The sequence below is a fragment of the Zootoca vivipara genome, chromosome 9 (genome assembly GCF_963506605.1).
Source record: "Zootoca vivipara chromosome 9, rZooViv1.1, whole genome shotgun sequence".
NCBI classification, from domain to species: Eukaryota; Metazoa; Chordata; class Lepidosauria; order Squamata; family Lacertidae; genus Zootoca; species Zootoca vivipara.
This window is the reverse complement of record NC_083284.1, coordinates 28,623,679-28,638,526: the sequence shown is the minus strand read 5'-3', so window position 1 is coordinate 28,638,526 and position 14,848 is coordinate 28,623,679. Positions and strand designations below refer to the sequence as shown.

The 14,848-nt window shown below is 43.6% G+C and overlaps 2 protein-coding genes across 2 annotated transcripts in view; one reads left to right on the top strand and one right to left on the bottom strand.

Annotated features, from left to right (window-relative positions):
* The window catches only part of TNIP3 (TNFAIP3 interacting protein 3), a 69,014-nt gene that overhangs the window by 43,745 nt on the left and 10,421 nt on the right, over window positions 1-14,848 (top strand). The window contains 1 exon segment of the mRNA XM_035112547.2: window positions 7,568-7,628. Within this exon segment, the coding sequence (XP_034968438.2) occupies window positions 7,568-7,628 (61 nt within the window).
* Window positions 324-6,121, bottom strand: LOC132592667 (uncharacterized protein K02A2.6-like). Its single transcript, XM_060279104.1, has 2 exons — window positions 1,895-6,121; window positions 324-421 (listed from the first exon to the last, which is right to left on the bottom strand). Exons 1-2 carry the CDS (start codon window positions 5,643-5,645, stop codon window positions 324-326), a joined length of 3,849 nt encoding a protein of 1,282 aa, XP_060135087.1. The 5' UTR covers window positions 5,646-6,121.

Below are 14,848 nucleotides of genomic sequence, written 5' to 3'. Positions count from 1 at the left end.
TTTAGAAGACCGCTGGAAGGGTGGAGTCCTTTGCTGATTGGTTGTTTTGAAATCTATTCCCAAGTTCTTTTGTGATTGTTTTCTTATATAAGTGTAGCTGGCTCCAGCAGGTTTTTTTTTTTAAAAAAAAATAATAATTCCCAAGCTATTTGTCATCAAATGTGAAAGGTGTTAGAATTGAGTGAGTGTGTAGATTCAGCGTATGGAATATAGTACAGATACTTCGTTTTATTTTGACTTTCTACTCCTTTCCCCCCCCTAACTCACATTTACTGTTTACTTTTCAATCATCCGAGAAATCTTTTGTTTAGTCTGATTGTGAATCATGTCTCTTTATCCTTTGGAATACTTTCAAGATCATAATTGTGAAAAATTATGTTAACTGCCTTGCAGTAGTGTTCACACATTGTTCTTTGGGTCTCTGAGAATACATCATATGTTTGTAGTTGAGTATGGCTTATTTTACTAGGGAGCGTTTTGCATGTTTAATTGAATATTTATCCCGTCCATGCCCTGATGTCTTTGGGTAGAGGCTTAAAATAAAAAGTTAAGAGATAATATATTTAATATAATTTATAATACAAACTAAGTTAGTCCATTGGGCCATCTAGCCTGGCTCTGTTATATGATACCCTTTTTAAAATTAAGTTTCAGGTGCTTGTGTAACATGGTTTATTTGATAGCAAGCTGCTGGAATTCAGTGGTTCCCCATGAGGTGTAACCACTTCTCCATGCCAGTGTAAACAAAAAGCAAGGTTGGATTTGACTCCATTTTTTTCTCCTTGTAAAACATCTCAATAAGGTCTCCTCCAGACAACCTGTTTATTGAGCATTTATTCTGGGAAAAGGTGTGATTTGTTTAAATTATGGCTTGTCCAAAGAGATATCAAACTTTGGTTTCTGGCTTGTTTAGATATCCATAGTTAAAATTAACTGTGATTCCCTCCCAGTTCCCAGATGAAATGACAACCTGCAGGTATTTTAACATGGAAGCTGATGCTTCTGATCTTCCCATTGTGAGTGTGCTGGAGAAATGGGAAGAAGGCTTGTGCACATAATAAGATGCTATGCTTTAGCATTGCATATGAACCAGGTCATAAAACTCCCAAACACTTAACTATTACATCAACAACCCAGTTACATTAACCATTATATCTGCAGCAGTGCTACCTAATTGTGGTTACTTCTCCATCCAGGAACTGAAACTGTTGTGACGTGGGGTTTGTGATTTCAGCTCTCTTGACAAAACATGCTGGAGACAGTTCTCTAGTAACAGCTCTTTATTAAAGTGAACAAGACTGAAGACTGAGGAGAGGAAAGCTACATTTATAGGGACAGGGGACTAGCTAGGAAGGGATACATTTTGGAGGGAACAATATCAAGCAATCACAGTGCTGCCTTTTGGAGGAAACCAATAAGACAGAGGATCCAAATACAGCAGCTTAAATGAACCAATAGTAGCTGTACCCTCTGGAACCAAAAGGCAGTTACTTTATCCTAATGCAAATACAGACAATAATAATACAGATATAAAATCCTTTGACTCAATACACAACACCCCTCCCCCCCTAGTGAGCACAGCAGACGTAATCCCTCAGGTACTGTGGGGTCCTACAACTTCTACCTGATCTCCTGACAACAGGTGTTGCAGGTTCTGGATTGGGTGTTACCTGTGGTGGAGGGGCTGCTATAGGGGTTTCATCAGGAACAGATGGAGTCCCAGACATCTCAGGGTCCCCGACCTGTACCTCGTCATCATGAGGACTAGCAGACCCTGGTTCATTTGCTGAAGCCCCTGGAGACTGTACCTCTGGACCATTTTCACTCTGGTCTTGCAGCTGTGGGTCATTAGCCAGGGATGAATTATCTGACTCCTCCCTGCTGAGCACCCGGCGCCTCAGCTGATCTATATGTCTCTTCCAAACTTGCCCATTTTCCAAGGTCACATAATAGGACACAGGTCCACTAGCCCGGGTGATCACACCGGCCACCCACCGCGGACCTCGTGAATAGTTCCTCACCCAGACCAGATCTTCAGGGGCGAGATACCTTGTTGTGTCAGTCTCAGCCTGGGGGGTTGCTCTTGAATTACGGTTTGGCATTTTATCTGGGTGGACATAATCCAGCACCGTTACCAGTCTTCTACCTAAGAGCAGCTCGGCTGGCGACTTGCCCGTCGCAGTACACGGCGTCGCATGCTGCAAAAATAACATTCGCGCAATGCGAGCTGACCAGTTACCCTCCATTAAGCGCGCAATGGATTCTTTGGCTGTTCTTACCATGCGCTCAGCCTGCCCATTGGAGGATGGGTGAAAGGGCGCGGATGTGACCCCTCTTATAAAGTTATCAGCCAAGAATGCCCTGAATTCTTGGGATACAAAAGCTGCCCCATTATCTGATACAATGGTCTCAGGTAACCCGTGGGTAGCAAACAGCTGCCTCAACACCTTGATTACGGCAGCTGATGCCATGCTAGGGACCATCGCCACTTCTAACCATTTGGAATATGCATCAACGATAACCAAAAAGACCTTCCCTTGGAATGGCCCAGCAAAATCTATGTGCAGCCGGCTCCAGGGAGTCCTGGACTGCTCCCACCAGTGGACTGGTGCTCTGGCCACTTCTGGCCGCACCTCTTGGCATGCCTTGCATGTTCGTACCCATTGTTCTATGTTCTGGTCCATTCCAGGCCACCACACATAACATCGGGCTAGCGACTTCATCCTGACCATTCCCGGGTGTCCCATGTGAAGCGTCTCAAGAACCCTGTTTCTCAGTGGTGCTGGGATTATCACCCTATCTCCCCATAGGAGACAACCCTTATGCATGGACAATTCGTGCTGCCTTGTCGCATAAGGCCTGAATTTTTCTTCATGCGGACCACCTGGCCACCCCCTCCCCACCCAAGTGAGCACACGGGAGAGAACAGCATCTTTCCTAGTTTTCTCAGCTATATCCGTAGCTGTTACAGGAGCCCCCGGAAGTGTTTCTAGCATCATAATGTGCTCCGCCGGAGCAGGATCCTCATTGCTCCCGCCAGGAAGGGGCAATCGACTCAGCGCATCAGCATGGCACAACTGTTTCCCCGGCACATGGGTCAAGGTGTACTGGAACCCATTCAGGAATATTGACCAACGCAACATTCTGGGGGAGAGAATTTGTGGCGTTTGTTTGTTTGGGTTGAACAACCCTAACAGTGGTTTGTGGTCCGTTTCAATGGAGAAATGGCGACCGTACAAATAATCATAGAACCTTTTGATTCCGGACACAATAGCCAGTGCCTCTTTATCAATTTGAGCATAGTTGCGCTCTGTGGGCGACAACGTACGGGAATAGAAAGAGATGGGCTTTTCCGACCCATCCGGTTCCCTATGACTCAGCACAGCCCCCAGACCGTATTGAGAGGCATCACATGCCAGGACCAGCGGCTTTGACTCATCATAATGAGCAAGGACGCTCCTGCTACTCAGCATTCCTCGCAAGGAGTCAAAAGCCTTCTGCTGCTCCCGCCCCCATCGCCACACATTCTTTTTCTGCAATAGTCTATGTAATGGTTCAGCTACCGAAGCTTTCTGGGGTAAGAACGAATGATAAAAGTTAATAAGTCCCAGGAATGACTGCAACTCCGTCTTGTTCTGTGGTCGTGGTGCCTCGATGATGGCCTTAATCTTAGCATCTGTGGGGTGGATGCCTGATGCATCAATTTTAAACCCCAAGAAATCCACAGTTGGCACCCCAAAACTGCATTTTTCTTTTTTCAGTTGCAACCCCACCTCCTTGAACTTGAGCAACACTGCACGGACACGCGCAACCAGTTCCTGTGGGTCTTTTCCAGCAATCAAAACATCATCAAAAAATGGCAAGACCCCCGGCAGACCTCTTAACAGGCGTTCCATGAGCCCTTGAAAAATCCCTGGGGCCACACAAACTCCGAACTGTAATCTGTTAACTCTGAACGCCCCTTTATGTGTGACAATAGTCTGTGCTTCCGCTGATTGTGGGGTTACTGGCAGCTGTTGGTAAGCTTGTGCCAGGTCAATTTTGGCGAACACCTTGCCCCCAGCCAGTTTAGCCAACAGATGTGATACGACTGGAATGGGGTATGAGTTTCCCCTGAGTGCCTTATTGATAGTACATTTGTAATCTGCACATATCCTGACTTCCCCATTTGCTTTAAGGGGTGTGACGATTGGAGTCTCCCACTTAGCAGAGTCCACGGGTGAGAGAACTCCCTGCTTGACCAATTTATCCAGCTCTGCCTCGATCTTGGGTTGCAGTGCAAATGGCACTCGCCTTGGTTTGAGTCGGATTGGAGCCACCCCGGGGTCCAACTCGAAGTCAACTGGGGGCCCTTTATAACAACCCAGTTTTCCATTAAAGAGACCAGCAAATTCCTTGCATAATACCTCACTCATCTCAGGGCAGGTTTGGATTGAATTAAGCCCTGAGATACTCAGTCCCAGGGCAGGGAACCAGTCAGTGCCCAGGAGACTGGGGCGACTGCCCTTCGCAATCACCAGTTTGAGTACAGCCTGTTTGTCCCGGAACTGTACTCTCACGGCACACATTCCCATAACATGGATGCGGCCTGCTGAGTACGACTGCAAGGTTGCCGGAAAGGGCTCCAGAGGGGGCAACTTACCCCTGGGGAAGAATGTCTTCGCGGTCTGGTCCGACACGATGGTGAATGCGGATCCGGAGTCCACCTCCATGTCGCACTGCTGACCCTCAATCTTCACCTTGACGTGTGCCTTGCCTTGCGCTGGAAACTGCACGGCCCTCCCGTTGATCTCCGTTACGTAGTGGCAGTCCTTTAGAAAACGAGTTGCTGTGGGCGGTCTGCGATGCTCCAGTCTAGGTGCTCCTGTCGCTCCCGACGCCGCCGATCTACAGACCCTGGCGATGTGACCCGTCTTTCCGCACGTCCGGCAGATAGCATCCCTGAAACGACAACTCTTCCTTTCATGGTTTCCGCCACAACCTGGGCAACTGCCTCGGCGATCTCTGTGCACTGTGCAGGCCTGACGCACCGACTCGACCCCACGGACTGGGCTCTGGCTCGGAGTAGCCTCTAGCTCGTCCATGGCATGCGCAACTTCTATCTGTGGCTTAGTGGCCTTGCGACTGGCATCAAGCTCCTCTCTTTCATAATTCTCCGTGGCGGTGGCCTCTTTCAAGGCTGAAGCAAGGGTAACCTCTTCTTTAGCCACGATGCGTCTTCTGGCTTTCTTGCTGCTCAGACCACCAATAAACCGATCCAGGAGAGTCTCTTCCAGATTTTGGAAGCCGCAGTGCTGAGCGAGCTTCCGGAGTTCAGCCAGAAATGTGGATACAGACTCCCCAGCATGCTGCTGCCTCTTATGGAACTCCATCCGCCGGGCCATCTTGGTCTCAGTAGGCGCCAAGTGGCTTGTTAGGCAGGCAAGAATATCTTTGAGAGATGTCTCACTCAGCTTCGCTGGAGCAAGTAATGCCTTGGCCAGCTTGAAGGTCTCGGGCCCACAGTAGCTCAGGAATGTGGCCCTTCTTTTGCTGGCATCGGTGATCCCTTGAGCCACTGCAAAGAACTCGAAGCGTTCGACGTAGTCTTCCCAGGTGTGGGGCTCTGATGGCTGGAAGGGCTCCAATACCCTTGGACTCTCCATTGTCCTAGCGGGCAGGGTCGTCTTCTCAGCTGGCCAGTGAGTCTTGTTCTCAGCTGCAATCCGGACTCTGAGGCAGGGTTGTGTTTAACCGCTCCTCAGCATTCCGGATCCCATCCTCGTCGCCAGTTGTTGTGACGTGGGGTTTGTGATTTCAGCTCTCTTGACAAAACATGCTGGAGACAGTTCTCTAGTAACAGCTCTTTATTAAAGTGAACAAGACTGAAGACTGAGGAGAGGAAAGCTACATTTATAGGGACAGGGGACTAGCTAGGAAGGGATACATTTTGGAGGGAACAATATCAAGCAATCACAGTGTTGCCTTTTGGAGGAAACCAATAAGACAGAGGATCCAAATACAGCAGCTTAAATGAACCAATAGTAGCTGTACCCTCTGGAACCAAAAGGCAGTTACTTTATCCTAATGCAAATACAGACAATAATAATACAGATATAAAATCCTTTGACTCAATACACAACAGAAACCATATTTAAAACATTGTTTCCTGTTCTGGAGACCTCGCCCTCTATAACCACAAAAATAACACCACTGCAGGTGTAATAGTTTACAATAGTTAGAACCTAAGGGGGAAATGGTGCTCCATAATAGAGAGAGGTGGGCCTTTTGTGGCCTGCTCTTGATTGTCTAACCATGGTTAAGCAACCAGAAATGTTCCGCCTACCCAATCTCAAAAGAAGGAGAAGCTTTGTGTGTGGAATGCACTGGAGTCCTGCATCAAGCTTTGGTGACGTAAGCATCAACATAGGGTTTCCTTGGCCTGTGAACTAGAGAAGAGCAGGGTGATTTACAATTTGGATTAAATGATTTCGATAAGGAAGTGTAGAGGAAGGATCAGCTGCAATAATGACTTTCTTCTGTAAACAGATCAAGAATATTAAAAATATAATCCCAATAACAGTTTTCCATTCTTTTTTCAGACGCTCAGTATAGCAGGAGGAGGGAACCTGTGGCCCTCCAAATATTGTTGGACCACCAACTCTCGTTTTAAAAATAAATAAAAATTTATTTATTCTATACAGCCCTCTACCCACACGCCATCAGCCCTAGTCAGCATGGCCATTGGGATGATAGTAATTTATTCAGCAGCATCTAGAGGCTTGCAGGTCCCCAATCCTTGAACTACTGGAGAGCTAAGGTGACATTTCAATGGGCATGCTGTATTATTCTTTTTTAATTTTGAAAATCTGCCTTGCAAAAATTATTCCAGTTTTGTAATTAGGAGCTGTCAAAGTCTATAAGAATTTGATTGAAACGTTGCATGTTTTTGTAAAAAGCATTTTTTTCTTACAATAATATCCTCCCCCCCCCCAAAAAATCATTTTAAAGTTCAAATGCTGACGTGCTGCCATTAGAGTGGAAGATTAGAATTCTGTTTTGTGAGGTCACCAGGGTTTTAAAAGAATCCTAGCAAACTGTGAGCAAGTTCCCTTTGGAACACGTTCACCTGTCATGTTGATGCACACCAGGTTTCTCTTAGCCTCTTAACAGCTGACATTGGCTGTAGTTAGAGACCTAACTGTTTATGATAGAATCAGGTGCATTCCATCTCACCCTGTCTTCTCCTGCTCTTTTTCAAGGTTCACGAGGCTCTCGGAAATCTGGTTTGTTAATGTTAATAAAGTTTGTTTTGATTTGTGGGATCTAGGAGGTTTCACACAACTCTTTAATATTGTGCTCACCCATCCAAAAGACACAGCAATAAAAAGGGGAAAAAACAGCTGAATAACTTAATCAGAAAAAAAATTATTTGATCAAAATAAGAAGGAGATTTTGGGGGTAAATTACTTTGGTATGACTAATGAAAGGCTTCACAGTATAATTATATTTACCATGCTGCTATTCTTTTGTTTGAAGTGTCTATGAAGTCCATATTGCTGTAATAATGTTTTATTGTTCTGCGCAGCCAGACTATCAATGGTATGTTCCCAACCGGTTTCCGCCAGATGTGCCGCACAAGGCAAATGGTAAGGCAACAGCTGTACTGAACACACTTTTTAAGAGTTTCTTTTTAATGGAGTCTCTCTCTCTCTCTCTCTCTCTCTCTCTCTCTCTCTCTCTCTCTCTCTCTCTCTCTCTCTCTCTCTCTCTCATCGGTAGTAAACTTTCATAAGTAACCAGTGTGTGATTTGTTTACAGCTCTATTTTGTACAACTGCAATACATGCATGCAGCCAAGGCTGTGGATTCTAAATATAATGCATTTGTGTACAGTTTTTGGTATTGCCAAAACTACTTTAAACCATCTAACATGCCTTAAAGAATCATATAAATCTCTTACTGAACACCTAAGAAAAATGAAGGATATTGGAATTGAAGTGCTCCATTCATAACTTGGTTGACAGTTGAGCAAATGGTGTGTCTAATCTATGGTCTCTAAGGAGCTCAGTCTAGCCACCGTGGGGCTTTCCTACAGCCAGTAGAGAGGACAGTGACTGACGTCAAAGCTAGCTAAGACTTTGCTACCGTAACACTGCCACCATTCTGTCTTCACACCAAATAAGTTCAAAGGCCATGCAAGATAATTATTAGTCCACACACCTCAACTCTTCTGGTTTAAGGGACCCACAGATGACGTCATATCTGAGGGTCCCCCAAAATCCTGGAGAAACGATTTCCAATATATCTTACCCAATTCTATTTGTTGCATTCTCAAGTGCGTAGCTGGTTCAGCCTCAGCTCAACCCTATAGAATAAGGAACATGTTTTCCTTAGAAACACAAAGCATTTTGGCTTCTCTTAGGCTAAGCTGAAGCTCCTGGGCAACTTAATTTGTTTGTTTGCTTGTCAAGTAATTGTACAATTAGTTCTGAAGCATTTGCACACTATCTTAATACATTTTCCTCTCTGTTTGCACATTCCTTTCCTACTCTTTCCTGTTTGTTGTAAACACCCCTGGAGAAGGAAAATGTTTTTGTTTCAGAGGCTGTATGGTAGGGGTGGACAGAAGTAGAATTTGGTACACCAATAAACCCTTGGCCACTTTATGGTGGGCCAGTTAACACTTGGTGGTCTATGCTGGCTGTTTGCCTTAATAAACATTGACTGACTGAATGCTTGGTGGTTGCTGGGATGCTTGCAAAGAATACTGAATTAGGTGGAGTTTGATCTTATACAGGAACCACTTATATTATAATAATAATGATAATAATAATAATAATAATAATAATAATAATAATAATAATAATTTATTTATACCCCGCCCATCTGGCTGAGTTTCCCCAGCCACTCTGGGCGGCTTGCAACAGAACATTAAAATGCAATAATCTATTAAACATTAAAAGCTTCCCTAAACAGGGCTGCCTTCAGATGTTTTCTAAAAGTCTTAAACAAGAATTCAGGCTCTTTCAACATGGAGTATTAACAGGTAAAATGGGCTAGTTGCGCATTAACTGATAAAATATCCTAATCAGCATGGATTCCAGGTTCAAATGGAGCGGGGTATGTGGCATGGCACATGAGCAAGATTGTTCCAGTGGACTCTCCCCATAACAGGCCACCACCTGCTCACTACTGCTCATTTGCATGCCAGTCCTTCTTTACTTGGTATTGCCTCCCAGCAAAGCAAGCCCTACCATTTGGAGCAAGGTGGCAGCTGCATTAGGCAACTGTTGGTCCATACAGTTAAAAGTAGAACATGCTAGACTGATAGTAACCCACCTCTTCTGTGAGTGTGAAGGACATATTTTGCTATCCCTCATCTTATCAGAACAGGAAGAAATGCAGGAAGCATAAGCAACTGTCATGGGCAGGACAAATGGATTTGCAGTTTGGGACATTTGTAGGCTTGTTGGGATCATACTAAACTAGTTGTGGGGTGGGAGTCTATCAGAGTCACTTAAGTCTGAGAATTGCAAAAGTAGGTTCTGTACTAGAAGGCGCAAGAGGCATTTATTTTGAGTTGCTTATAGGACAGCAAACGGGGAGAGAAGATGGGATTAGAGCCATGCACAATTTTGTACTGCAGACATTAGATAGCCTTGGGATTGCCAGATCTCTCACTTTGATAATGGAAATCCAATTGTGAAGACTGCATGGCTAAAACATGCTGGAGTGATTCCTTATAGAGGCACAGACTGTCATTGAAAGGATATCGGTGCAATACCCCAACGTGTAGATGGTTAGAAAGTGAAATTTTATGCACTTCCAAACCCTTCTGTGACCTTGTGCAAATGTATTTTGATGAGTCCCACTTGCTCAGAATTTTACAACAGTCCCTTGCAGATTGTTTCACAAATGAAGCATGAGATATCCAGAAAACTGCCTGTTGTTCTTAGAACTAAAGCTCCTTACAAGCCATGAATTGGTTAGCCATAAGATTGCCTGGTAAGCTCTCCATATGAAAACTCTGCAGCCCTTATAAGTACTTAATAACTTGAGAGCGTAAAGCTTAGCCTTGCTGAGCCAGCTAACCTAGGAGATCAAGTTGGCTGGCTGCATGCATTGAAGCCTTTAAGTGCTTAAAAGCTTCAGTTTATAAAGTTGTTGTGGTTTGGGGGGCCAGCTGTCCCCGGGGAAACACATGATGACTTTGACAAGGAAAAGCAATCTTCAGCTTTGGGAAAAGGCATTTGGAAAAGTGCATGGAATTTCCTTTGACCTTTTGATTTGTTTACATGTTCAATCTGCAAATGAGAGCCTGAAGAAAGGGGAGAAAATCTTGGAATAAGTGACCAAGTAAATAAGTGTACATATAGAAGGGTAGTTATTGTCGAATCTGTAATCCTAATGCATGCATGTTTTTCACATCAGTGGCAGCAAAATGGCAACTTGTATATCCTCCCTCCCCCAATTTAATCCAGATTTGCCCTGTCCATGAAAAACCCAGTATTTTAAAACAACAATACTCTGTTGCCAGAAAGCCATTTGCAATACACGAACAATCCATTATATTAAGCCTCCCTTTGAAAGCCCCCTTAGAATTGTTATCTCTGGCATACAGGGATGAACCAAGTTGTGGACAATCCAAAGGAGTGAGGAAAAGGATTTAGTAGACGTAAACAAGGAGTTCTGATTTGGAAAGGGGAACAACCTAGATTCAGTAACCTTTCAGGGCCACAATACACTCAACTTTTCACTTAGTATTTAAAATAGTTCATTGGAAATTACATTAGCAGGTGCAGAGGATGAGCAGGACCAGAACATTCCTTTTCTCCCCTACTGTAGTCTCACTCCCTACCCCTTGACGCTGCTATTAGTTTCTGAGAGGATGGTTTCACTGGTACCATTTGAATTTTCCTCCTGGAGGAATTACTATTATTTATTTATTATTACTTATTAAATTTTTATACCATCCTTCATCCAAAGATATCAGGGCAGTTCACAGCATAAAAATACAAAACAAAACCAGAAAATACATAACAAGAACAAAACAAACCAATAATCCCCCCCCCCGCGCGACATATTTAAAAGGACATAGAAGAGGAAAGTTTTCACTGGACATCTAAAGATGTATAATGAAGGTTCCAGCTGAATCTCCCTAGAGAGTGCATGCACACGAAAGCTCATACCAAAATAAAAACTTAGTTGGTCTTTAAGGTGCTACTGAAGGAATTTTTTTATTTCCCTAGAGAGAGCATTCCACAAATGGGGAGCAACTGCAGAAAAGGCCTGTTCTTATGTTACCACTCTTTGGACCTCTCATGGAGGAATCACAAGAAAGGCCTCAGGTGGCTATTATTATCCTGGGATAGCTCAGCTGGTAGAGCATGAGACTCTTAATCTCAGGGCCATGGGTTCAAGTCCTAAACTGTGCCAAAGATTCCTGCATTGCAAGGGGTTGGACTAGATGACCCTTGTGATCCCTTCCAGCTCTACAGTTTTATGATTCTATTATGATTGCAGAGTCCAGGTTAGTGTATACAGGATGATTCTCACAGTATTATCAGCTTTGGGGTAGGTGAATTTCACTGGGAATAAGTTGGGAAGGAAAGGTTTAACCCCACAAGGTCTCATGCCATTACACCCCTCCTCACACACTCCTCTTATGCAATACAAAGAAAACTTCTTGCACTTGGCAAACCACAGTTTCCTGTTGCAACTGAACTTGGAAACTGTTTAATATTGGACTACAGACTACAATATGAAGCCAGCAGCTGATCCCAATGTATGAAAAGAGGCAACGTGTTGCCTACTGTCAGTAATTAATTTTACTTGGGCTTGCATGATTTTCAAAAGTTTGTTCTTAAATCCTTTTTGAAAGAAGCATCTGAATGCTCATATGCAGCATATTGGTAGTAAATGCTGCATGAGTGAATAATGCAGCAGTTCTTTCCCCTCTTCACAACAGTTTAAATCAAATTTAATCCCCATCTCTACTGCCCTCCTTGACCAGTATAATAACTGAGGCGTCTAAACTCGGGTTTTGATGCATATTCTGTTTTCTTAACAGAAGCACACAACGAGGCAGACTTCAAAAAATTGCTAGGAATATGAGGAACATGATTTGAAAGAAGTGTGTCTCTGTGTTATCCATGCATGTATCAAGGTTTATTACTGTTCCAATTGATGTGGCTAAAGAGGTCTTTTGACTCTGCACTACTCATTTGGGAAGGGAGAGGCAGCACAACTCAGATCAGGATGGTGGCTAGAGAGGCAGGAACAGTCAAGCTAAGGTTTCATTTTAAGATATTATCAGTAGTTATCCATGTACTCAGCTCATGGCCCACTCGAAACAAGTGTTTTAATAAGATCCAGAAATTAAATACACACCCTCCCAGCAGAAAGTGTAGGAGTGAGCATTAGCTGTCTCCAGCTTTTGGCTATGGAGACAATTTAACAACCACTTTAAAGTTTTTTTTTTTTTAAGCACCATTATTTCCTCCTCTTCTCTAATGATGCATGTTATCCACTTACTGCCCTTCACATATGCAGGATATTAACTCAAAGGCATTTCCATGGCTTTGGGTAGCGTACGGTGTCATGCTATGGGGGCTCTTTTAAGGCATGCTGATGAATGCAAGCCATAAAACTGCTCTCCCTGGTCCGTTCCCTTTATCTTCCTCCTGCCTTCCTACTTTAGGCTACTGCGTCATAAAGAGACAACCCCAGGCACATCCTGGTGGCTAGGATGTGGGGGACAGGGTGTCTGTGTCACTCCCTTCTGATCCCTACAGCCTAGACAGTCTTTGCACACAGCTGCTGCTAGGGAACTGGCTGCCTTCCATAGCAATCATGGGAGTGTCTGGACATTGTATATTATTCCATTCTTTTACTATTTTTTTTATTAGCATATACTGTAGTAGGGTGTTCTTATTCACCACGCAGGGTTAGGGGAGAGATTTTGAAAAGGAAATCTAGATATGTTGAAAGAGGTTTCCCCACTTGTTGCCTTCCACCTTTCCTGCAACGGTGTGTGAAATAAAGGCTGCATACATGCTGCACATATGTAGTACATGGCTTCATGTGAAGTACAGTTCTGGGACTTGTAGTGTGCTACCCACAAAGCTACAGTTCTCAGCACCCTTGACAAGCTATGGTTCCCAGGATTCTCTGGGGCAAGTGTTGTGCTTTAAATGTGTGCTGCCTATGCAGCTGAAAAATAGAGAAATGTGGAGAAAGATCTATGGGATCTGTTTGTGGGTGAGAGATGTGGGTTCAAACAAAGGGCAAGAGGATACTGGTATCACAAGTGTGGTTTCTGAGTCATGCTTACTTATACATCTCACCCACTCTTTCCTTGGCCCGTATTATCCTTCCTGCACATATATTTTGGTGGGTACAAGATCTAAAAGTTAACTGACTTTCTTTTAGTCTAGCTAGTGATCACCCTTCCTTGACAATGGCTTCCCTTTTTTTAGGGGGGGGGGAGACAAAGGATTCAGGAACAAAGGACAAGAGAATTCCAACTAGTGTTATGAGTATCAGCTTATTTTGGCAGGTGGGATAGTATGATTTCCTTTCTTTTCCAACTGTGCAAAATTGACGAGACAGCTTAAAAATTGGGCTGGAGCTTTCCCCTGAACCTACTTTTAATAAAAAAAAATTCTCTGGGAAAGAGGTTTTATTGCTCAGGGCTTTCTTTGCATACTTGTGATTCTGGCAAGCAATGTCAGTTTTGCTTCCAAAAGTCCATTTAGTGGGGGGCGTACAATAAGATCGGTTCCCCCAGCACTTATATTTGGGAACCACAGTTATTCCATGAAAACCTTAATTCAATGACTGGGTGTCTTATTGCTAAATATTTGACTATGTGTCATTTTATTATTATTTAAGGCTAGTATATAGCTCACAGTGCGCAGATGAAGGGATACCACTAATCTCTCCTCTAAACACATCTTTTCAAGGGCGTTAGTGACTTATTTTGCCTATACAAGCCTAGTGAGTTAGGAGTGGGATTACAAATGGGGAAAATCAGAAGAGCTAAGGAGCAGTTCTGATGTTGCAAAAATATTTCAAGTTCGTAGCGGGACCTTTAAAGTTCACTCCAGCTGTCTTCTTACCAGATAACTTTGGTTCCATAGCTGGACTACATAATATAATATACATGCGCACATATTGATTTCTGCAGGTGAATTCTGATTCAAAATTCAGTTAAAGAATTTTAATTTTCTTTTGTCAAGTTGAGGTGAAGAATGGAAGATCAACATAAGCCAACAGGATCTTCCTTCAAAATAATTATAGTGCATCCAAGAAGAGCCAATAAAGTTTGATCACAGGGCACTAAATCTGATCACATATTTTATTGTTGAGCCATGGCAGGGTCTACATGTGTCCTAGTGCAACTGCAGAAACCATCACTGATGTATTGGTTACAGGTGGGTAACTGTGTAAAAAAATGATGTATTGGTGCAAGAGAAAAGTCACAATGTAGTATAGGAAGGATATTCAGGATATGAAAGCAAAAAAGAAGGGGTGGGAGGATTGCCCATAGACCATCATAGTGTTGGTGCAAATTTGTGGCAGGGATTAAAGAGATTTCAAAGGCCACATTGGATGCCTCTGATAAAGCGCAAAACTTTCAGTTAAAGATAAAGCACAAAACTTTCAGCACATCTGCTATTGAAGTTAGGTTGCCTGAAAGCTGGTGAGGCTCTTTGTACATTATCTAACCTACAACAATAGAGTCGCAATGCACTCCTATGTTACCCTCCTGATTTTCATTAAACTTAGCTGGGACTAATTAGTTTTCTAGTCTCATTAAGCACAGCCTCCCAGCAGCTTCTGTAAAAAGAATCAAGATGAATGCC